We start from the raw sequence: 23,661 nt of genomic DNA on the forward strand, positions 1-23,661 counted from the left end.
AGTACTGTAAGGTCGAATTATTTTTTGCTTATATATGCGAACGCATTATTAGGCTATGTTAAGGAGGTCAAAATGTGGGCGCGAAATGTAAACGCAAAACGTGAAGCCACGACAGTTCAGGTTTCAACGGTGTAAAAAATCTATCTTCTTTGTCTCTCCTGCGCTAGGCCGCAATATACTGCGCCTTCCATTTCCTATAAACCAACTACTAATGCGAAATCATTAATAGGATAATCAAAAATACGGGGTAATTATTATTATTAATAATAGTATTAACATTTGTAATAAATATTCTTGATGCTGATAATAATCAATGATAGTGGTAAAGAAAAAGAATAAAATAAAAATATGAAGCAAAATTAGGGGAAAAAATAATTAAGATAAATATGAAATAATTAAAACATAAAAACGCCACTGCAGCGCTAATTCTTTCGCATTCTAGAAAAGCAGTTTTTGCATTGACCTCTAAACTGTCATGTAGAATACACGGTTCCAAAACATTCATGTGCACTCCGAAAAGTTCGAACACAAGGCCAGTGTCTAAACCGGGAGATGCTTTTATCCCGAAAGGCGATTTCAGAACCGGATATCTCGTTTTCAGAGAACAATTACAAGGCAGTTTATTGAACCCAGAGGTGATGTCTTCGTACAAAGTACCCTTTTTATTTTTACGCAGGTCTCCTGCTCCACCTACACTTTCGAAACAATCACACATGTAAAGTTTGCATGGCCGCCCTGGCTTTCTCTGCCTAACCCAGGTAGAAGTTGAGGGTGGGCTGTGGGACAGGAGGGTGGAGGCGGTGAGGAGTCGTGCGTAGGGGTCGTTTGCACTGATAAATGGGAGGAGACCGCTCCTTGCAGTTTACCGCTAATCGAATCGCTTGTAATTAGTACTCCTTAACGAGGTATTCAAAGGTGACTCGATTTAGCATCATTTGCAAGTGTTTGTCTCATGGTCAAGTGCCTGAAACAGCATTAACGGCTTTATGAGAAAGACTAGCTTCCAAGCCTGATAGCAGGTGCAAGAAAAAGAGCATCTCTGTACAGCGCGAGGTAACGAAGTGCCAAGATCGGTGTGATCTCGATGAAATGCAATTTTGTTCCCGTCATGCGGCGTGTCGACTTTTGCTGCTTTCATCTTTCCAGATAAATTATTAGCCAGTTTCTAGAAAGCGTTAAACCTAATAGCACACGTGAACTATGTTTGCGTAAATTATAATTACATAATAGTTCCCTGTACTAGCAGTAAAACGAATATTTCGGCCATTCGGAAAAAGCAAACATAATGAGTATTATAGCTAATGGTTTTGATGCAGTACTTACCGATGACCGAGTGGCTGAAACTGACATGGAAGGTTGTAAAGACCTGATCCAGGAGAATGAATACATTCTTGGTGACCGCGTGTGGCAATGCCATGCATTAGTACTGCAGGTCTGGTTATTATAACGCAGCTGTGCGGCGGGGTTGTGTATATATATATATATATATATATATATATATATATATATATATATATATATATATATATATATATATATATATATATACATACATTGTAATACAGGTATCAGGTTCTGATATGTTCAGCGCCTATTGCTGAAGAGAACGACGACAAGCATGTTCAACGCGCGTGACGGGCAGGAAAGAAAACGGCAACGAAGCTCGCTTCGACGCTCGTACGTGTGCTGACATGTCTCACGACTGATCGCAGAACGTTCCATTGACTGTTGACGTATCGCCCAGGTCAAGGTCTTCTACAAAAAGCTGCGGAGTTCTTTCACATTAGTTGGCTTGGAAAATTCTGCCACAGCGCGTAATTTTGCCGGATCGGGAAGAACGCCATCCTTGGAGACATGTCCGAGTATGGTTAGCTGCCGTGCTCCGAAACGGCATTTCTTTAAATTTAATTGGAGGCCAGCGTCGGTCAGGCATCGCAGAACTGTCTCAAGGCGCTGGAGGTGAGATGGAAAATCTGGGGAAAAGATGACAACGTCGTCAAGGTAACAAAGGCAAGGTGCCATTTGAGCCCTCTGAGTAGGTTGTCCATCATGCGTTCGAATGTGGCAGGGGAATTGCACAGTCCGAATGGTATGACATTAAACTCATAGAGCCCATCGGGTGTGACGAAAGCGGTTTTTGGGCGATCGGCCTCTGCCATCGGCAGCTGCCAGTAGCCGGAACGCAGGTCTATTGAAGAAAAGAACTCAGCTCCCTGCAGGCAGTCAAGGGCGTCGTCGATACGAGGGAGAGGATAAACGTCCTTGCGCATTATCTTGTTCAGTCGGCGGTAATCTATACAGAATCGGATGGAACCGTCTTTTTTCTTGACCAGGACGACCGGAGACGCCCAAGGGCTGTGCGACGGTTGGATTACGTTGCGCTGGAGCATGTCGGTCACCTGTTCGTCAATAATGCGGCGCTCGGCGGCTGAAACACGGTACGGACGCAAGCGAAAAGGGGAATGGGTGCCGGTATCAATACGGTGAGTAACGGTAGTTGTGCGCCCCAACGAATTTTGCTGGGAGTCGAACGAAGCCGCGAAACGTTGTAGGATGGCGACAAGCTGGGCTCGTTGTAAGGGCGTCAGGCCAGCGTCGATGGACCGGTGGAAAACTTCGAGGGATGATGGAGTGGCGACAGCAATAGGTGTTATGGCGCTGATGTGAAGGCTGGCGATGGTATCGCCAAAGGGATAGGTGGGCGTGGAATCGAGCAAAGCAACACTACCCAGTGACTGGCCATGAAGTAAAGTGGTAGCGCAGGGGCACGGGTTACAAACAAAAATAGCACTTGAATTGCGAAAAATTGTCAGCACAGCATGGGGCAGCAACATGGATTTTTGGTCAGCGCATCGTAACGAAGGTGTGTAGATAACAGTGGCGTCGGAAAGAGCAGCACAATAAAGAGGCACAAGCACTGAGGAGAAAGGCGGAACGTCGGTGTCTTCTGCGACGTGCACGGTAGCTGCAGCAGCAGCGGGTGTGTCGAAGAAAGTGTCACTGAGGGGTGATAACTCAAGTTGAGCACGGGCGCAGTCTATTATGGCGTTATGATTGGAGAGGAAGTCCCAACCAAGGATAACGTCGTGTGATGAGCGGGCGAGGACGAGGAATTCTATTGTGTATTGAACGTCGTCGATAACAAGGCGGGCGGTGCAGGCGGCTAATGGTCGAATGTCCTGAGCGCTGGCTGTGCGAAGAGAAATTGCAGGAAGCGGCGTCATCACCTTTTTGAGTTTGCGACAGAGGGCGTAACTAAGAACAGAGACGGCTGCGCCAGTGTCTACAAGTGCTTCGACAGGAACTCCCTCGATGAATATGGTAATAATGTTGGCTGGTACGTGAACAGGTCTTGAGTTGGTCCCTGATGGCGCAGTTCTTGCCTCCGGAACAGCGGCCGTTAGTTTTCCGTGTTAACGGCTGATTGGCGGCGGAGCATCGGAGAACGGGAACGACAGCCAGGAGAAGGCGAGCGGTGGGAGCGGCGATCGTAACTTGAAGAGGGCTGCGGAGGAGGCTCAGGGAACACAGGCGAGGGGGACGGAGGAAGATTGTACATTGGCTCACGTGTATAGTCGTAGGGACGAGGGCCACGATTGCGGCGCAAACGAGCCACATGGCCGGCGACTCCACAGGCGTACCAGATAGGTCGGTTGTCTTGTGTGCGCCAGGAGTTGGAAGGGCGTGGCTGTGGTCGACGGCGGAGAACCGGACGATAAGGGGGGATTGTAGGTTGCTCATTTTGCTGGCGTCCCTGAGGCTCGTACAGTAGGGGAGGCCGGCTGTACACAGGGGCGACAGGGTTTGGTGGCCGCACCAAAACATCAGCGTACGTGAGAGGAGCCGCCACCAACGGCTGCTGAGGAGGTGAAGGCAGAACCTCAGCGACCTGCTCTTGTATGACACGCTGAAGAGTGGGAGTGGGCGGCGGCGCAGGCGCAGGTGCTGGCGGGCAAGTGAAGGTGGACAAGGAAAGCTGGCGTGCGACTTCCTCGCGAACAAATTGTTGAATGTGCTGAATTAGCGACTGCTGGTCCTGGGCACCGTCCCCGGAGAGAGCCAAGCTGGAAAGAGTTACCTGCTGAAGGCCAGCACGTCGTGTGGAAAGCCGCCTCTTGCGCAGCTCATCGAAGCTTTGGCAGAAGTTTATAACGTCGGACACAGTTTGGGGGGTTTTGGCGACGAGCATCTGGAAGGCGTCATCGTCAATGCCTTCCATAATGTGTCCGATCTTCTCGGCGTCGCTCATGGTAGGGTTTACGCGCTTGCAGAGGTCTACGACATCTTCTATGAAACTGGTGAAGTTTTCGCCGGTTCGTTGTGCCCGACTTCGCAAGCGTTGCTCGGCGGGAAGCTTATGTATAGCGGGACGGCCAAATACTTTCATCAGGCTGGTCTTGAAAGCCGTCCAGGTAGAAATGTCACTCTCATGGTTGCGAAACCATAGATTGGCAACGTCGCTCAAATAGAAAATGACGTTTGTGAGCTTCACGGTGTCGTCCCACTTGTACGCACTTACGCGTTCATACGACGCCAACCAGTCTTCTACATCCGTGTCATCGGTGCCGCTGAAGATGGCTGGGTCGCGCTGATGCGCTGCACCAGGACAGATGACAGGCGATGGGGCTGGCTGGCGGTCTCAGGCATCGCGGAAGTGGTAGGCAAAGCTCGGCTGCGAAGCTCCAGGTTGAGGGGATTGCTGGCACCTCCACCACTTGTTGTAGAAGACCTTGACCTGGGCGATACGTCAACAGTCAATAGAACGCTCTGCGATCAGTCATGAGACGTGTCAGCAGACGTACGAGCGTCGAAGCGAGCTTCGTTGTCGTTTTCTTTCCTGCCCGTCACGCGCGTTGAACATGCTTGTCGTCGTTCTCTTCAGCAATAGGCGCTGAACACATCAGAGCCCAATACCTGTTTTACAATATATATATATATATATATATATATATATATATATATATATATATATATATATATATATATATATATATATATATATATATATATATATATATATATATATATATATATTGCTACGTGGTGGCATGAAAGAAGCAGAACGACATGATGACATGACGATGAAATATGCTTTCATGGCCAGCGGGCCTGGCGCGAGTGCTCCGCCCAGCGCCACTACTCGCTTCGTCATCTTCGTAGCGTTATATATATATTGTTGGCAGGCGGTAGCTGGCAGCGGATACGGCCGAGCACTAACTGGACGTAGGGTAGCCTGACAATACATCTTGCAGGAGCTGCCACCTCTCCTTTCATATGGGAGGGGGATATAGAACTCAGAGGCGTTGCCCTCACGTTATTCTTAGGCTGAGCAGGCATGTTCATACATCTTGGTTAATGCGAGGCTTTATCTATGGGTCGGTATCCAACACTGTCGCGGCCTGCTAATTGCGCTCCATTGTTTTTTATGATAAGAGTAGCTTTTTTTTTTGTACGACTCATCCCATTTTTTGTGGTCTAACCGCGCCTTTAGCCCCTGGTCAGCTCTAATCTCGAGAGCCAAACGTCCAAAGTACTTCGAGAGTTGCATCAAACATTTTCTACCGCCGTCTCTATTTTCATTTCCACCTCAATGTAGTGCGAGGCAGTCTATCTCAGAAAACGAAAGGGGAACAGGCCCTCTGCCAGGTCTGTTGTATTCCTAACATCTCTGAAATCCATTCGTAAAATGTTTGGAAGACTGTCACTTTTTTAATCGATAACGTGTCATCGTTGTCGCGCTTTGAAGACGACGACAGCCTATCCCACCAGCCAAACACGCCGATTGGATTTCGTAGCTGCTCAACTGAATTCTGGCGGCGCACTGTCCTGTTTCCGCTTGGCTGAGCGTGTCCTGCCAAATATATATGTGAAGACTCTACAACGACTTGTGCCTGTCATTCATCTACACAACATTATTGACCTAGCCGCTGCGATCGTAAGAGCGCTTGTTTTGTATGATGCCGGCAGGCGTTTGATACAGTGTAACATACGTAATCATTCCAGCCAGTTCTGAGCGATTTTTGCGGGAAATGTAGTCGCTTTGCTTTATTGTTCTTTTCGAGAAAGCATACAAGTCCTGCGCATGGGCTTTGTTAAGAACAAATGAAATAGATGTGACCAAATGCAAAGAATCCCTGCATTAGTTTTGCCAACAGCAGGATGAAAACTCTCTGATGCTCCAATTAAGACATCAAAAGGCAGGGAAAGATGCTTCTGAGCCTAATTACCTTGTTTTTGTTATCTTTGTTTTTGCTCTTTTCTGTAAGCGTCTGTTTCTATGCGCACCAAAGTTTCTAGCTTTTGCACGTAGATGCAGTAATAGAAAGCGAGAGTTCAACCGCCCCCTTCCATTCGGCAAATACTTCCGCATGACTCCGCTCCTCCGAGCTACAACTTCGAAAATAATGCGACCAGGAAATGACATATTTTCAGAAACACCCGTTGTCTTGCTTTGCTGCATGGTATTAAACTTGCCCAACGAGTAACGCCTAGACCTCTCTATAAAGCTAGAGATGAAAGTAACTGACGACCACGTACAACGCTTGCTACACAGATGGAGTTCAGTGCCATGTGTAATATTTCGGGATCGAACCCTCTTATCTAGCGAGTAACGTTCGCAGCTTTGAGCTGTGAATTGGGAATGCAGAAAGGCGTTTTTTTTTTTCAGGTAGAAATTAGTAGCGTGCTTCTGGCTTAACAAAACTCAAACCCAAATTAGAAGCGATCGGCCCAATATGCTACAGCGGAGCCCGTTGGCAACCCACGAAAAACTCAGGGGTCGCCTGCTGGCCGGCCGGACGTCGTCGCGGTCATTTACATCTATATCTCTTGGAGACACGTCCGCCCATACAAATTAGCTCATTAGGCCCCAAAGCGAGCGACGCATTGCTCCCTGCAATCTCGGTGTTCCTGGCGGTGAGCGCCAGCTTGCCGTTGCGGCTGTTTATTGCGATGTGTGGGGGCTGGGCTCAAGTGGTGAGCTTGCTCTGAATACCGCGTGCTGTGCACAACAGGCACTGCCAGGCGCTTCCCAAGGTGACTTGTGATTTCAACAAAGCTCTCTGTTGCTGGCATGCAATTAGAACTGATATCTTAGGCGGATGTTATGTGGATTTCAAATGCTATGCCAAAATACAGTATCTACTGGTTGCCGTTTCGACGTGTCCAAATCTCAGCCAAGAAACTCACTACCTCCGTACAAGAGGTCAACCGTCGCTAGAAAGCAATCGAATGCTGGGTTGAAACTACTTTCTGCATTTGACTCTGCACGTGATCTCAAAACGAAATAGTCTGTAATGACGAATCATGTGGGCGCAATGTACTTGTAAGGCATAATGTATTCTTGGTTCTGGTCAGACATATTCATGTGTTGTAAAAAAGGTGAACATGGAAGATACGTAGTATAGTCGACTACAGCAATGGCTGCAATCAGCATAAGCTTAATAAATAATGAAACATTTTTCGGTAGGGGAAGAGTTATTGCAAGTATTCGATATTATTCTAGGTAACAGCAGTTAAAGGTCACTTGTAATGAAGGCAGGGAGAGTCATTGATTCTACATTTTTTTAATGAGAATGGCCGACACCGAACATATTTTGTAAATGTCAGTTGCTGTAGAGTTCACTTGTTGCGCGCTATTGTTTCATTTTCGCTAAACGTTCCCAGGCAGCTGAGAGGCCCTATTTTGGATTGGCTCATAGCGATAAATATTGATTTCAAGTTGTGCGAAAATGGCCTGTATATGGCTGATATTTTGACATGCCGGCCACCACTCACGCGCTGGAAAAGTCGAGCGAGTGTAACCTACATGATCACGAGGTAACGACGTGACAGCTCTGAGCAGTATTGCAAGCACATGGCATGCGATGTCACTAGGTGATAAAGTCCTTTGTCGATCCACATCAAGTGATAGCGTTAAAGGCACCGTTCTGCAGAAAAAATGACTTTAGGCACTGAACACCCTTTACGGGCGAAAAGATTAAAAACTTTGGGGCTGGTCTACTGTCGTTTTTATTTGCCAGAACCGCGCCGGACACATAGTGCTTATTCCGTGCCGGATTCGAGGTAAGCAGCTCCACTCGGCGGTGATGGCGCGCGCTCGTTGCAGCGCAGGGTGCTCAAAAATTCCTAGCGTAACATTTTAATGCGAAAATAATACAGCCGGTTTAAATGTTCGTTTCTGCATTTGTGGCGTACCTGCTTTCCGCGCGTGAAAGGCGTCGTGTGGTGGTATCCTCTGGACGACTCCGGCCAGTCTGAACCTCGTGAGAGAGTGCGAAGGGTCGTTGTTCACCAGGTCGACAGCGCTCCGGAAAGCCGCCTCCGAATCCCGCTGGCCTTCTTCAAAAATGGCACCTGCAAACACAAAAAGGCAGACCATTCTTATCTCTGTAAACACCAATGGCAGATATGTTAGCAAGATGATTTTTGGACTGATGACGTACTCTCATTTCTGCGAGGCAAATATAAAACTTGATGTTTTAAGGATGTGCAGCATCCTTCTGTAACCGGAATGATCACAGCATGCACATGAATTATGTATGTATAAGAAGGGTGTGTTGTTTATGTATTTTGAGCCACCAGGTTTTCTACCTAAAACAGCAAAGCTCCCGTATTCGAAAGTGAAAAAATCATCATTTTGTTAACAAAATTATTTAACAATTGCTAAAGCCGTATTGCTACGACATACTGATAATACGCCTCCGTGCTGAGACTGATGGTTCTTTAAGCTCTATATTATCACGGGCACTTCATTATGTTACACCAGCTTACACAGGCAGGGCAAGAAGTCAGAAACGGTTCTCTAGGGGCTGAAGCGAGACAGAGCCTGAGACATACCGAACTACTTCGGTACATGATATCAAAACCGTGTTGATGCAAACAATATGCGTAATAAAATTGGTTTCATTACTGCACAAATATGACGGAATCGTTGAGAGGCTCTCCCTTAAATTTCTCCCCGCGCAGTCATACTCTAGTATCGCAGACCTCAGGATGGTGCATCTACGTCGTTCGTGATGTTACACACCGTACGCCTGGGATTATCTAGAACTTATTTATTTATTTATTTATTTATTTATTTATTTATGGTACCCCTCAGGGTGAGAGGCATTAGAGAAGGGGAGTGGAAAAAAATACATGAATTGGGAAATACAGCACAGAGCAAAATTTAAATAACACCTAAGTATACAATGCTAGCTATAGCTTAGCGGAACATTTCGTAATTTTTAATGATGACAATATCTGCTGGAAGGTGATTCCAGTCCCGTGAGTCACGTGGCACGAATGACTGAAAGACAAAATGATTGGTGTGTCATGATCTAAAACCGACTTTATGAGGATTCTTTTCGACGAAGTGACAGCGATGGAAAAGAAAGTCTAGATTGCATACTACGTATACTTGCTGTGCGGTTATAATTAGTTAGAATTAAACGTACTGAATTATTCTGGACCATCTAAAGAGCAGTAACATGACTGTCATAAGAAGGATCCCATGCTGAAGTTGCGTACTTCAGTTTGGAGTGAATTAGTGTTTTATAGAACAGAAGTTTCAAAGAAGAAGGAACGTTGAAAGCGTTGCGACGTAAATAACCTAGCACGCCATTAGCGTTGTTGATTCCGTTCTCAATATGCAGAGACCAGCTTATCTTAGCAGTGATGTAAATGCTAAGGTATTTATATAATGTTACAGGTTCAAAAGATATGTTATCAATGTGGTACAATAGTGGGAAAGTAGATTTTCTTGAAACACACACAACTTTGCATTTTTAATATTTAGTTGCATTGATCATTCCTTGCATCAGTTAGCTATAGTGGTAAGATCAGACTGAAGAAGACAACTATCCCTGGCATCTGTTATTTCTCTAAAAATAACGCAATCATCCACGAAAGGAGAATATGAGAGTTAACAAGAGAAGGAAGATCATTGATGTAGATTGAGAACAAAAGGGGCCCAAGGACTGAGCCTTGGGGGACGCCTGAATGCACTTCTGTAAAACCTGAATTGAAACCATTGGCGGTAACAAACAGCAATCGATTAAGAAGAAAGCACTCAATCCCTTCCAGTAGACTAGGGTCAAGGTTTAGGTTACTTAGTTTTAATAATAGGAGTCTGTGAGATACCTTGTCAAAAGCTTTACTAAAATCTACGAATATGCAGTCGGCCAGTGATGATTAGTCAAGGATACGGTTTAAAGCATGTATAAAACATATTAGTTGAGTTTTACATGAGTATGGTTTCAAAAACCCGTGTAGTGCGGATAACAAGAAAGCATTCGATTCAAGAAAATTAACAAGGTTTGAAAATATTATACGTTTCAACATTTTACAACATGTGCTATAGTAAAAGGGTTGGGGCGATAGTTCAAGGGAGATGTTCTACTACCAGACATGTGCACTGGAATCACTTTACCGATTTTCTATTTTTTTGGTAGTATAGATTGGTCGTATGATTGTTGAAAAAGTTTAGTCAGCATAATGGAAACATAGAAGTGTTTTTCAAGAACTTAGAATTAATATGATCACAACCAGGAGCGAAATGAAGACTAAGATTATCAATGAGTTTGATGACACCAAATGTATCAAATAATATAGGAGACATAGTTGCATAGTAGTGATTATGTGTAATAGGTATGCGTGCATCAGAAATGACTAAAAAGTTTTCAGCAAAGGAACAGTTAAGAACTGAAGCAACATGGTCTGAAGGAAGGGGGTTACCGGAAGTGTCGGTTAGGGTAATAAATAAATCAATCATCGAAATAATGACGCACCAAAATTGTTCATTATTTGTTGTTAGCAATGCTTCAATACAAGGCATTACTGTTGCTTAGAATTACGCAATAATTGTTTTACTGTAAGAATATTAGAAAGCAGTTTCTTGTCCTTCCTCCTGAACACAAATATTGGACCATGCCAGAAGCATTGAAAGACGGTTAGCCTATAAACACACCTCAAACCTGCGCTTTCTTTATCACGCCCTCTCCGAATTGTCCCTGCAAGCCCAAATGGTCCAAAGCTTATAATATTGCGGGACATTACCTCTCCTTCTGCACCCTGGCCGTTCGATTCCTTTTCACCTCTAATAGCTTTCCCATCCCACTCCCTTTCTGTATTCTGAACATAAAGATACACTGATGATAGTTGCATCACCTGGGTTTCCAGAACAAAACCGTGACTTGCCGTGCCACCTTTCAAACCAAGCCCCATTGTGAAAATATCTATAACGCCATGGCACATTGTGACCCTGATGTATTTTAAAAGATTTTAACTCAGATCAAACCTTCATTGCTCACTAGCATTATCCTGTCTCTCTAGTGTTACCTCTTTCATTCGTATCGTTGTCATCGTCTGTGTTGTTTTCTGTTGCCTTTTTATATTATTTTCTCATTTTAATCAATATTTCGCTCTCACTAATTTGAGTGCTTCTCGCAGATGGCTGTAAGTACACACCACATAAATAGACAATTAAATGTCTAACTCGCAATCATATAAAACAAGTGAGTAGCCATCGGGAGACCCTGAACCAAGGAGATAGATTCACAGCATACTTTATTAATCTTCGCGGCTCAAGATTTCTGTACGTTGATCACAATCTCTCAGTGAGATAGGTCGATGTTTTGCACTTTCGTCTTTTAAAGAAATAGATTAACCGAGTCATGCGGAACACACTACGCATCAAGCCCATGGACTGGCTATCATTTTACTGCAGTACATTGAGCAGAAAGTACGACTTTCGTCTCTTTACTCCCTAAAAAGGAGCGGAGACGCAATCTATAAGAAGCAACGCAAAATAGTACGTCTATTAGGTTTATTTAGTATCTTATGTACGATTTATGTTTTATTCGCTTGCTGCTTAAGATATTTTTCTCTGGCTACGAGTGGGCAAAGGTAGTGAAAATATTCTTGTGCTTGAAAATATCAACTCTCTACTCACTAGATTTCTCATTTGCAGACTATGGCCGATACACCATGCGAGATATTTATGGACCACGTCTTGGGTACAAAAAATTTTACGAACTTTTTGTTAAAATAGTAAACTCCAAATTTTTTTAATTTGAGGCACCACGTTTTCAAGCCAGGAAAAAAGATGTGAATGTAATGCCTGTTTTTTTTTTCTATGCCTGTCCATTAGCGTTTGGAGTAATTAATTTCATCCCATTTGACAAATCCTGGGACTTAAAGAGAGACAGCAGTTGTGTGTGCGAAGGCGGTCAGTTTTAAAAAGGATTATTTTAGAAAAACATGAATACTTAAATGTATTATTCCCTGCGGCAATATAAGACGTCCTGGCCTTGCTCAAGGTAAAACCGACTGTCACAGCACCTTCGTACACCTTCGTATCTACTATTAAAAATCCTTTGCTCTTGTGAAAGCTGGTCGCAGTCTTGCGTATTATGATTTATCTCTACGTAAACAGAGACGCGTGAGATATTATGAGGCAATATCCAGAAGAACCACTGAAGAAACGTTAAAGACAGAGTTTTAGGACTACGGTGCGGCTTTACCCATTCTCTGAAAAAAAAACTACAAGAATTTGCGTCATGATTACTCATAGTATTAGAGTTATAGGATAGCGAAATTCGACATTTGCAACCGCGCGCCGATATTGAGCGCGCTGTGATTGATCGCGACGTGCTAAGATGCGGTGGTATCTAGTGCTGTCTAGGCGATCTGAGCATGCGCAGTGGAGCCCCGCTGTCGCGGAAAACTACAGTGCATCACGTAACCCTCAGTGTTGAAACTCTCTACTAATGACGTGCATAGCAATCATCGAAAATACATATTGAAGTGGAAATCAAGCAACTATAAACATATCCCGCACTAACGATGGTATTTACAGTGACATAACGCGAGGCAAGAGTGCCGTGACAATAGCGCCAAAGATATGCAGAACTGCCTTTGCCACAAGAATCAATCTGCGACTTTGAATCAGAGCCACAATGTGGTGTGCTGCGTTGATATTTTTGATTTGTCTTATGACAGCAGGCCCTCCTTATTTATTTGCGGAGGAATGAAGTCGGTCAGCCGAAAAATTCGCGCATTGCATTGCAATTTATTTCGCTGTCTGTCTCACGGCATCGTTCAGGACTTTCCTACTTGCGCGCGGTGGTATAAACTTCAGCAGCTCCTGCAGCGAAAAAAGCAAAGAAACAATATGGCCTCCATTACAAATAAACTCAGGTAACAAAAAGTACAAAGAAAACAAAACAGCATACTGCACACAGCAGCGGGAGGTTCAGCTGGAGCCTGAGTTGGCTGAACTTATAGCAGTAATGTTGGTCACGGACGAAGACTCACAGCGAGTATTGTGGTTGCGTCTGTCTCTGATGACGCGTGCTCTGAATCAATTCCTGTTCCTTTGGCGAAAAATAAATTTCCGCTGAGCTATCGACTCCGAACTCAGCAAGATGACGCAGCGTCATTCCTGCCATCTACTGAGACCTCCCCGTTGTGCTGCTTTTGTCTGTCCTATACTCTCCGCTGAGTACTCTTTTCTCTTCCGCCATTGCGTCACCACTGTCAACTTTTACTTTCTTTTTCTGTACATGATTCATCCTGCTTTTTTCTCACCCGAAAAGAAGCCCATGTTCCCTAAATTTCGCTCCTCTCTGCGAATTTTTTTTTTTCTTTATTTCTAGCACGGTCTCTAGCCGAACAAACCGCAGAAGCGAGCTTCACCGCTTAGCGGGCGCCTACGACGAAGCTTTCCCTTGGGACCATCCGTCATCCTACAGAGTAGTGGTGCTGGCGCTGCTGGTGTGGTTGTTCTAAAAGACGAAGTGCACTGTCAAGACTTAGCTCGTACGTTATCCCCGGTTGGAAGGGAAGAGATAACATTCACCGGCTGAGAATAAGTCATTGAAGGAACTTTAAATAATTTTTTAAATGAAATAATTTCATTCGTAAACAATATGAGAGAATACATGGAGAAAAAATAAACGAAGCAAATGCAATGGTGCATTAGGGCAAACGAATAAATACCCAATGCGACAAAACGAGCTATACAGAGATCGCAGCAGATTCAAGAGCCCATTAGGGGTTAATAGTGACTAATGTTTACTCCGTTTTCTGGTATAGGCTTTACACTTACTGGATTGTCTTTGTTGAAGAAGGAAGCAGTTACCCCCGTTTGAGATACATTCGAGCGGATAATTCTCCAATGAGCACTTCTATATTATTTTTCCCTCCTTTTGGTTAGCGTTTGAGGGTAAGTGGAATAGATAAGACTGGTTCATATTAGAAAGAATCTCCAAATATTTTGTTATGATATTACTAAATGCTGCTTGTTTTGCTTATATTCGAAGAATATGGCGAGATAATGCTGGATATTCGAACAAGTTGCGTCTTTTAGTGGAGTGCGCTGACAAGGTATTTATTTAATTTTGCGTGTTAAAATGCAGCCTACTTTGTGTTTCCAGTAGGAATGATTCCTTGTCAGGAATATACAACCAGATTTTGCTGTTGAAATTAGTATAAGTTGTAACATAACGTAAATGTAATAATAAACACCGGCAATTTGCTCTCAGATGGACCGCCTGGTTCCTATCGCGTTTTTCAAGGATTGTTATTCAAATGGAAAGGGGTCGCAATACAAGTTGGGAAAAAATATCGGCTCACCAGTGGAAAATATGTTAAGCCACGTAGAGCTATACCCGCACGGAAATTCACGTAACTCTTTCATATTATTAAAGAGTCATTTTCTTCAGCGTTTATCAAATTTTATTTCAAAACATGCGAGAGAGATTTCGTGGTGGACTGTGCAGGTGAATTGACAACAAGTGGGTATTATATCCGTGCTAGTGCAAAATGCTCAAAAGGTTAACGGTCCTAAGTAATTCACTCCAAAGTTGCGATTTTAAGACGCAGTATTTTACTGTGAAACTGAAGGCCATCCACATATAAAGGCAGGCTAGTTTTTAAATTTTCCTGATCGCAAAGTGATTTATGATATTGAAAGCAGAAAATGTGGCACTCGTTGAATGTGCTTGCATGCACAGGATATTTGTATAATGGCACGGCTCGGCGTAGCATTGTAGCCAAAGATACGTTCACTCATGCAACATTGACAAATTAGCAAACATCACCTGTATTTGATGCATAAAAATGCGAACTTGATTCTATGCATACGGACCGCTCTAAAGTCAACATAAAACTCAATCAAGAGATTATTTGTTTTATTTTCAAGATACTGAATGACGCTGCACATTCATGAATTATAAAAGAGAACTTCTCATCGATGTTGACGGCGTTCAGTCTCTATACACATTATTGTCCTTAAAAATCGCGAATTAAAAACTTGACCACGTATTTCTATTTTATCAATTCACCGTAAAAAGCAGCAAAGAGGCTTAAGACTGCTAATATGTACGAAAGCTTAATCCCTGTGGATTCGACAATGAAACGTTCCTTCAAGACTTTCGATATGAATCAGTTTTCCCCGCTGGTATTGTATTCGGTGCACAGTTTTGCGTAAACTAAGCACACTGCTACGATTCACTCGTCGTCTTAGAACGCTATTCACAGAAACCTCAGTTTGGAAACATACAGGAGGAGGAAACTACAGCCCTCACCTTGACTAGCAAATGTATAGCCTGTGCAACCAAACACGTTACTTAATTGCTTGGAAAGCGGCAGGACACAGTTGCGCTGCATTTGTAATAAAATGTCGGGAAACGGCGGGTAGACTGGCGCTACGCGGAGTCGGCAAGTGGCCACCGTATAGATAGACGACATTTTTAGGAAACTTCAAAGTGACAGTACTAGTAATGCTCTGCAAGAGTTCAAGGCAGGAAAAATCCTGAGATAACCACGAAAGGAACAGTGCAAAGTTGGATAGCGTGAAAAGCAAGTTTTTCAGAAAGAATCGTTGATCATCAAGGTCGTAGTTACTGCAGCGTCTGAGAAAGAATCGTTGATTCACAGGGTCGTAGTTACTTCAGCAGAATTCCGACCATCAAAAATGTTTCCAGTAGCGTATCCACTAATGGTGGAAAAAATAAAATTTGTAACACGTTAAAATATGAACGCCAACGGCTTGTTCGGCAGCAAGCATACACGCCCTTAGTCACCCTAATCTCTCGAAGAGAGCCAACGCTGATGCCAACTGTCAATGTCACTGACACATGACAATGCATGCGACATAAGATCCCCCCCCCCCTTTTTTTTTCTGAAGAAAACTCCTAAAGAATCTAAACACAAGAAAAATAAAACGAAACACGATGGAAGGATAATGCACAAACAAAGGCTCAAGGACTGCTCAAGACACAAACTGCCCTTAACTGGAATGGTAAGGTTTCAGTTGCTGACATGCACAATGATAGACTGAGGATCACGGCGTGAAATTCGGACGGTTCCTTCAAAAAGAACTTCGTGATTAAAGGCAGTAACACGGTGGAGCGTCCTGTATGCTAAAATAGCGGCGCAGGAGTCTCTCGGAGCCACCTTGCTGGCGGATATGAGTTCATACCCCGACCTGATGACCTTGGTGATACGCTCTTTAATTCCCTGATGGTGCGACGTCCCAGCATGACAGTATTTTAGAACCACAAAATTCACGTCATCATCATCATCATCATCATCATCATCATCATCATCATCATCATCATCATCATCATCATCATCATCAGCCTGACTATACCCACTGCAGGGCGAATGCCTCTCCCATATTTCTCCACTTAACCCGGTTCTGTGCTGGCTGCATCCACTTGACCCCTGCGAACTTCTTAACCTCATCCGCCCACCTAACTTTCTGCCGCCCCCTGCTACGCTTTCCATCCCTTCAAATTCACGGCATAAATGTTTCAAATAAGAGAAGAGAATGCATGTTTAGAAGGATATAATTTAATATCCAAAGCTGAGGATTAAACGTCCAAAAGCGACTTAAGTAACAAGAGATGCCTTGATTAAAAGGGTTCCGAATAACTTTCAATCACCTAAGGTTCTCTAACTTCAATGCACAAAAACACTGGAGTTCCGCGCTCTGCAGACATTTGTTAATGCACCCTACACAGTCAAAATGTATCAAGATCCCTCTACTACGTCCTCCATCGTAGTCCTTGAGTTGTTTAAAAATGTTGAGCACAGTAAAAATGCATTTCAATTTCCTTCCGGACGAAGTATGCGTTGCGAATAAAGCCTTAAAACTTATAAAAGATGAATTCTTTTACAGGCTTCTGTGCATTGCCAGCCTATAAAGGTAGAGCAAAAAATACGGAGTGTGTGGTAGTGTGTAAGCACATGTTACCAATTTTATACATGCCTATCACAACTTATTTGAAGTTTTGACTCCGAAGAACAGGCTAAACATTAAATGGGAGCGATTCGATCTGCTCCGGAGCGGGGACGGCGAAACGTTCTTTCAATACGTGCATAATCACAGGTTCGAATATGGATAAAGTGGGCACATTTAGGCCGAGGTGAAGTGAAACTAATCCTGTATACTAAATGGCCCCATCGCATAAAGCTGCCGCCACTCCTTTAGGTCACGTTATTCGTGGCGCTTGCGTTACCACTGGACGTTCCACGTTCATCGCTAAAGCAAATGGTTGCTTTGGCGAACATTCTCACGAATTGGATGTATCCAACATAAAAACCTAAGAATATATATGGTTAAACGGTCTCCTTCACCGTATCTCCGCGGTATACCACCCAACGCAAAATTCGAAAGTCGTGGGTTCGGATCTTGACCTGCGGCATACGCTGGTTTTTTCTTCTACTTTCTAGTAAATTCATTTTTACGATCAAATATTTTTCGCATTTCTCAATGCCTTTGATTTCGTTTCCGTCGCTGGCTCTTCACACCGTATAAGCAGCACTCTACAAGGCCTCATGTAGACACCGCTTTCGTTTACTGCGTCCGTCGTAGCCAAAGCATAGTTGTGCAGTACAAATGGCATTTTTTGATACGTCAAGTCATAGGTAGATATCTACAGAAGCTTAGGTGAGCGCACGTAATGGACAAGCCGCATGCACTGAGGATAAGAAACTCTATTTTCGATTGTGATATATTGGAGGAAGGCGGAATAACCGACAAATAATATCTATGTTCCTGTGATTGTACTGAAAGCAGACACCTACAGGTTCGATAACACTTAGCGGCAACACGTCTTCGCGTGGACATGCATGTGTTTTGCGCCATTGCGCATAACCCAGTCATGAGTCAATGAACATTGGCGCAATACTACGCGGACTTCGAAGTAGTGCTTCGTGTCGTCGGCCATTTTTGCGTGAATTTGCCACTGGCGTCAGCCCAGTGATGCTCCGCAGGTGCGCAGCCAAGCGAAGCCGTGTTACTGCTATGTGTGATTGACCCTGTGCCGGAACCTTCCGAAACTTTTCCTTCGAATAGAGGACTGCCATATATTAGCACCTACCAAGGTTCTAACTAGTACCGCTACAATCAGAAGGGCCTCCATTTCCCGATGCCTTATAACCCTCGATTATCACCACCTGCCCGCCTGCATCGTCTCCATTTCCGAATCCGAAGCGTTCAAATCTGCGCTTCTTCATCACCTATGTTAAAAAAATTCTTAGTTCTAATGTTTGTATAAGTACTTAAAACTCTCCTATCTGTAACGCCTCAACGGCCCTGATAGTAACCAAATAAATAAATAAATAAATCATTCGCGCTGCGTATTTTGACATGTCGTCTTCACCAACTTTCACCCCAAGTTCGGAACTTCGAAATGTTCAGTGCTGCCTAGCAACTTCTTTGGAAGGAAGCCGGAAACTAGGTAGAAAAGCTGAGCCTATGTTGTCTAGAGTAGGTTTGTGCAGCCGCACACTTGATTGGGAGGGAGGCCTAAATGACCTGACAGGTCCTAGCGTCGACGATAAGGAGACAAGCTGAGTGCGCTAACTTGAGCGAAATGATCAGCGGTTCAAAAGGTCGCGGTGTGTAAAGCATCGAAAGAACCAAATCCCAGTGCGGGCCCGATTTGCCTGCTTACCTAAAAGAATTCGTAAAGGTGCTGGTTCCTGAAACCCTGGCAACCTGCAATGTGACAACCGCGCGGCCTGGGTTAACGGATATGACAGCTTCAATCGCAATAGCATCAATAGTGTCCTAAGAACGCACTGACGCGCGCGTACGTCAAATGACGTCTATAAGGTGTCCAGAATCGTTGACTCGCCTGAAATTATATTTTAGTTTCTAGCAAAGAAGTAAAAACAAGACCTGGATTTGGGCAATCTGTGAATCTCATATTCTAATAAGTTCCAGCTAGCATCCAAAAGGCTGCAACCCACGTACTAACCACGCATGATTTACTTCAATTCATTACACCATCAAGAATCAATCTCCCAATCTCAAACATCCCACTGTCAGCACGCAGAACCGCCACCAACAACCCTACTCCACCCTCATGAAGGAGGGTGGAGTAGGCTCAATAATTCACTTATGTGCCCTCAAACCTTCTTCCCCACCCTGAAACCGCCACCAAGCCCCAACTGACTCGCCCGCGCGCTCTGCAGAGCCTCACCCACCTTTTCCATCCAGAAGGCTGTACAAACATGCAATCCACTCGATACCGCTCACCAGATGCCTTCACTTACCAGAAGCCCAAGCGTCACTGAAGTGAGAAACCCGAGACAAATTCCATTTTACAGACTCAAATTGAAGACGATCATTCCATTGCAGAAACTAACACCCTATTCAAGGAGATTCGTTCCATTACGTCGTAATATAGGCTGTGCTTTATATAAAAGAAGTATTGTCTCCGTTTCTGGTCGCCATTCGAGGAGAAAAACTATTACCCGCCTTTTCTCATTACATTGAGCTACTAAGCGAACCCTGTCCACTTCACCGTCGGTAAACGGTCATCTCCCACGATTCTTTTTTAGAGCTCTGTTCAATGTTCAACGCACATTCCATAGGTTTATTTCCTTTTTGTGCCATCTCTTGAAGAAAACCAAAATAATAAAATTAGGCGAGAGCAATCGCTTAATGTCGATAAATCACGATTCTTTATCTTTTTACTACTCGAGCTTTGCTTTCACATTTTTGTTGATCAGGATAACACAGTGCGAGTTCTTAATATTAAAACACTCAAATAAAGCAAAACAAGCGGTAATAATCTATTTGAAGGCGTTCCCGGCTCATACGCCAGCGGTGAAGTGGGAGCCGGAGAGCAATAAAATAAGCGATTTCGAAAAGAACGATTGAACATGCGCTGACAAATATCGATTCTGAAATCAATTACATGCATCGTGTGTCCTCACCCACTCCTCAGAATCGGAAGTCCCTCCGCCATCAAAGAACTTCAGCAGCGAGGAGCGTGAATTCCAAGCGAAGAGACGACAAAAGACAATAAGTACTAAATTCAATAGAAATATATTGATTGCTTGGCGCCTGGGGGCTTAAGCGGTAGTTTTTTTTCTTTCATGTGGTTGCTTACATGACCAGCTCCGGACAAAGCAAAGACGTCCCGAATTGGCGCCGTCGCATTGAAGACGCCAAATTTTATTCTGATAGCCAAGTTTTTCCAGTTGGTCCGCCGCCAGACAAAGCATGCAGGCTTCACGCTGGAAGAGTTTATATGAGGAAGATCTTAGAGTTAGAAAGCCTTAGCAGTGTGCTGCCTTAATCACTATAAAAGAAAAGTTACTTGCCCAATAACAAAATCCGTGAGAAACATGATTTATGGAATCGCTAAATGAGCTAAAAACATCTTCGGAAAACTCAGTCAAATTCTTTAACAACACAGCTTTTCATTATTGGCATGGTAACCTTTTTCTGGCTTTCAGACCAGAACTGATCTAAGCATCATAGCAAGAACGCATATTCACATATTTTTAGAGACGATGATATGAATGTTAAAAATGAGAATGCTGGTTTAACGACGCAGAGCACAAACTGTAATTACTTCCTGAAATCTGTGGAAATTGACTGCATCACTCCGCAAGTAAATTTTTCCAGAAGCTAACTAGTGCCCTATATTTAAATGCTCATTAGTGTACGAACTAATTGCTGCTTGTTTTATAGGTGGATAATGAGCTTTTGGAGACGAACTGAAACGCTCTTTCGGGCCGTTAAATATGTCAATAACGTACAATGGTTGTCTGCATTCAATAATATAACAATAAAAGCTACCGAAAAAAAAATACGGTGAAATACCTCAGGGAAAAGTGTTTGAGGGGTTGTTTGATCGCGAATAGCGTTTCCCGCGTTCTCCTTGTATTTGTTTGTCGGCAGCATTTTACAGCCGTCTGAGTCTCACGTGTACGCGCCTTGCGGGCTTACCACTTTCTTTGTGTTCTTTGCATCATTGACTGTTTTCACGGAGACGACTAGGGTATTTTTTGAGTTCAGGACTGGCTAAAAGCTGTGTGGAGCCTGAGTCACTAAGCCATTAAAAAACATTATATTACCTCATAGCCCATTACTTTCTAGTGTTCAAGCTTACAATGCCTTAGTTGCTAAAAGCATGCACATCCTTCCAAGCAGACAAGCAGGTGATGCGCATGTTCAGTAGAGCACCTGCCTTATCTAGAGATCCACAAGGTAGTTAAGCAGTTTTCTCGAAACAATACTTCTACTTTAAAAATTACTCCGAGCAAAGCTAAAGAAATTCCCCTTGCCCTAACCGAGCTTCTGCTTCCGCGAAAAGGAGAGCCAGATTTATTTGATGAATAAATAGTTCGGGAATTTTTTCGAGTTTAGAGGAAAGATTCATGCATTTACAATAATGATTCTATCGCTATTGCCATGCTGATTGTGAACTTCCAGACACCTGTAATCACTGCGAATCAGATCGCTCACTACTTAAAATTTACTACACGCAGTAGGCAAAACATTTATTTGACTGCGATGCTTGAGTTGCTTTGTAATGTGTTCAGCATCTTAGTTGTCGTTGTCAAAAGGCGCATATTCGAAGAATATAGATTTCCAGACTCTAATATGTGCGGCGCGTTGCGAATAAAGGGGCGGCACAGATAATGCCACCAGAATCTAGGACGCACAGCATCAACTGAAATTTTAAAAGATGTAAGGCAAAAAAAAAACACCATTACTGAGAAGACTTAGCTGTGCTGCCTTAAGCCACCTTGACGCCAAAGACCCATGAAGCCGCAGTCAACGAAAAACATGGATTCCTGCCCTTTTCAAGCACAACGGTGTGATTGACTTTCCTTTGGCCAATGTAATTCGACCACACTGCAGTCACTTTTCCTTTTCGTTTGTGCAGTGACTGCTGTGGTGTTGAACGTGACATCCTAGTCGTTTGTCTTCGCCCAGTGAGCTCGAGGACCCTGAGCAAGTGGTCAGCTCGTTGCCGAATCAGGACAGATGCGCTTTCTTTAAGGATACCGGGATTCGTGCTGTGCGAGAACCTAACGATTACAAGTAGGATGCATTAACGAAACTAATAGCAAAAGAATAAGGACTTTTGGTAGAAACACCGAGTTTTTTCCCAATGTACTGATTGTGCAATGATAAACACGCGAGTCTAGTCCTCCATTTCTTTCCAATACGTCATCATTTTTCTAAGGACAAAGTAATTACCATGAGAAGCATTCACCGGAAAAAAAAAGCAACGTTTTCTTTGGTCAACAAAATGTCGCATTAAGAGGGATAGTACGCTGCCTTTATACATTAGCATTTAGCTTAAGAGGCAGCAAGGAAGTATTATATTGCTCTTGGTTGCGCACCAATCTTATTTAATCAGTAATATAGTTAACTGAAATTTGGACGTACGTCCTTAGTGTCACGTTTTTTATTATGAGACTCCTTTTAGCTAGGTCATTAGATGTTTATGATTTACTGACTTCTTATAAAATGTAAAAAAAAGAATCAATATTGCTTGAGCTCCCAAGCCATTAATACGTGGACAGCTTTCTAAAACTCTCGTCTGTTTTACTGTATTCAGACTTACAATCTGAAGTACTTGCCAACTGGGTGTGTACATATTTTCCTGGTCGTAATACATTGCCAGTTATTTTGAATGAAGTGTTCCCGGCTAAAGTGTTGCGAACTTTCTTTAGACTGAAGGTGGTCTATCATTTAATTGCAAACTGAAGGACGAAGGCCCGACTCCGAAGAGAACCGAATAAACCTGACATCCAGGTATGATCGCAGCGATGCATGCGCGTGGAATGTGAGTCTTCATATTTTTAATTATTTGGTATTTTCTTCTCTCATTACGCTTTGGCCCCTAATGAAGTGTCAAACAATTGCTGAGGTTTATCGTGTTAAACCTAGTTACCCGCGCGTAAGGTCTGTTAAGCATTGCTACACTGCAGCATTACGAGCCTGCCGAAGCGTTGACGTACTCTAACTGACACACACCTAACCAACAGCGAGACTTAGCAACCAATACCGACAAAGCACTTGTTCAACATCCCCCTCCCGCTTCTTGGTCGCACATGTTGATACTCTAGATTTTCGAAGTTTCCGGAGTACTCCACTAAGAAGCATCTCAGCTTAAGGTCAAACGCGAAAGTGATTTACCTTGGGAGTTGCTGTTTGAAAGCTATAGCTCACGCTCTGATAGACCACTAGCAGGCAACAGAAAAGCCGAGATTTGACCTTCGCTCGCAAGACCATAAATTCACGTGCGTTTGCGATACTTATTTTTGCAGCGAAAGCTACACTAGTGTAGTCAGCAGCGCATTTCGAGTAAGCGTCGCTAGTCGCTATTGGGCATGCGCAGTAACCATGGAAACTGA

At 43.7% G+C, this 23,661-nt stretch overlaps 1 protein-coding gene across 1 annotated transcript in view; it reads right to left on the minus strand.

Annotated features, from left to right (window-relative positions):
• The window catches only part of LOC146207925 (glutamate receptor ionotropic, kainate 2-like), a 168,184-nt gene that overhangs the window by 123,042 nt on the left and 21,481 nt on the right, over positions 1-23,661 (minus strand). The window contains exon 5 of the mRNA XM_084577782.1: positions 8,197-8,355. Within this exon, the coding sequence (XP_084433908.1) occupies positions 8,197-8,355 (159 nt within the window). The remainder of the gene's footprint in view (positions 1-8,196; positions 8,356-23,661) is intronic.

Source organism: Amblyomma maculatum, chromosome 1 (assembly GCF_055883805.1).
Source record: "Amblyomma maculatum isolate TAMU_Amacu chromosome 1, ASM5588380v1, whole genome shotgun sequence".
NCBI classification, from domain to species: domain Eukaryota; kingdom Metazoa; phylum Arthropoda; class Arachnida; order Ixodida; family Ixodidae; genus Amblyomma; species Amblyomma maculatum.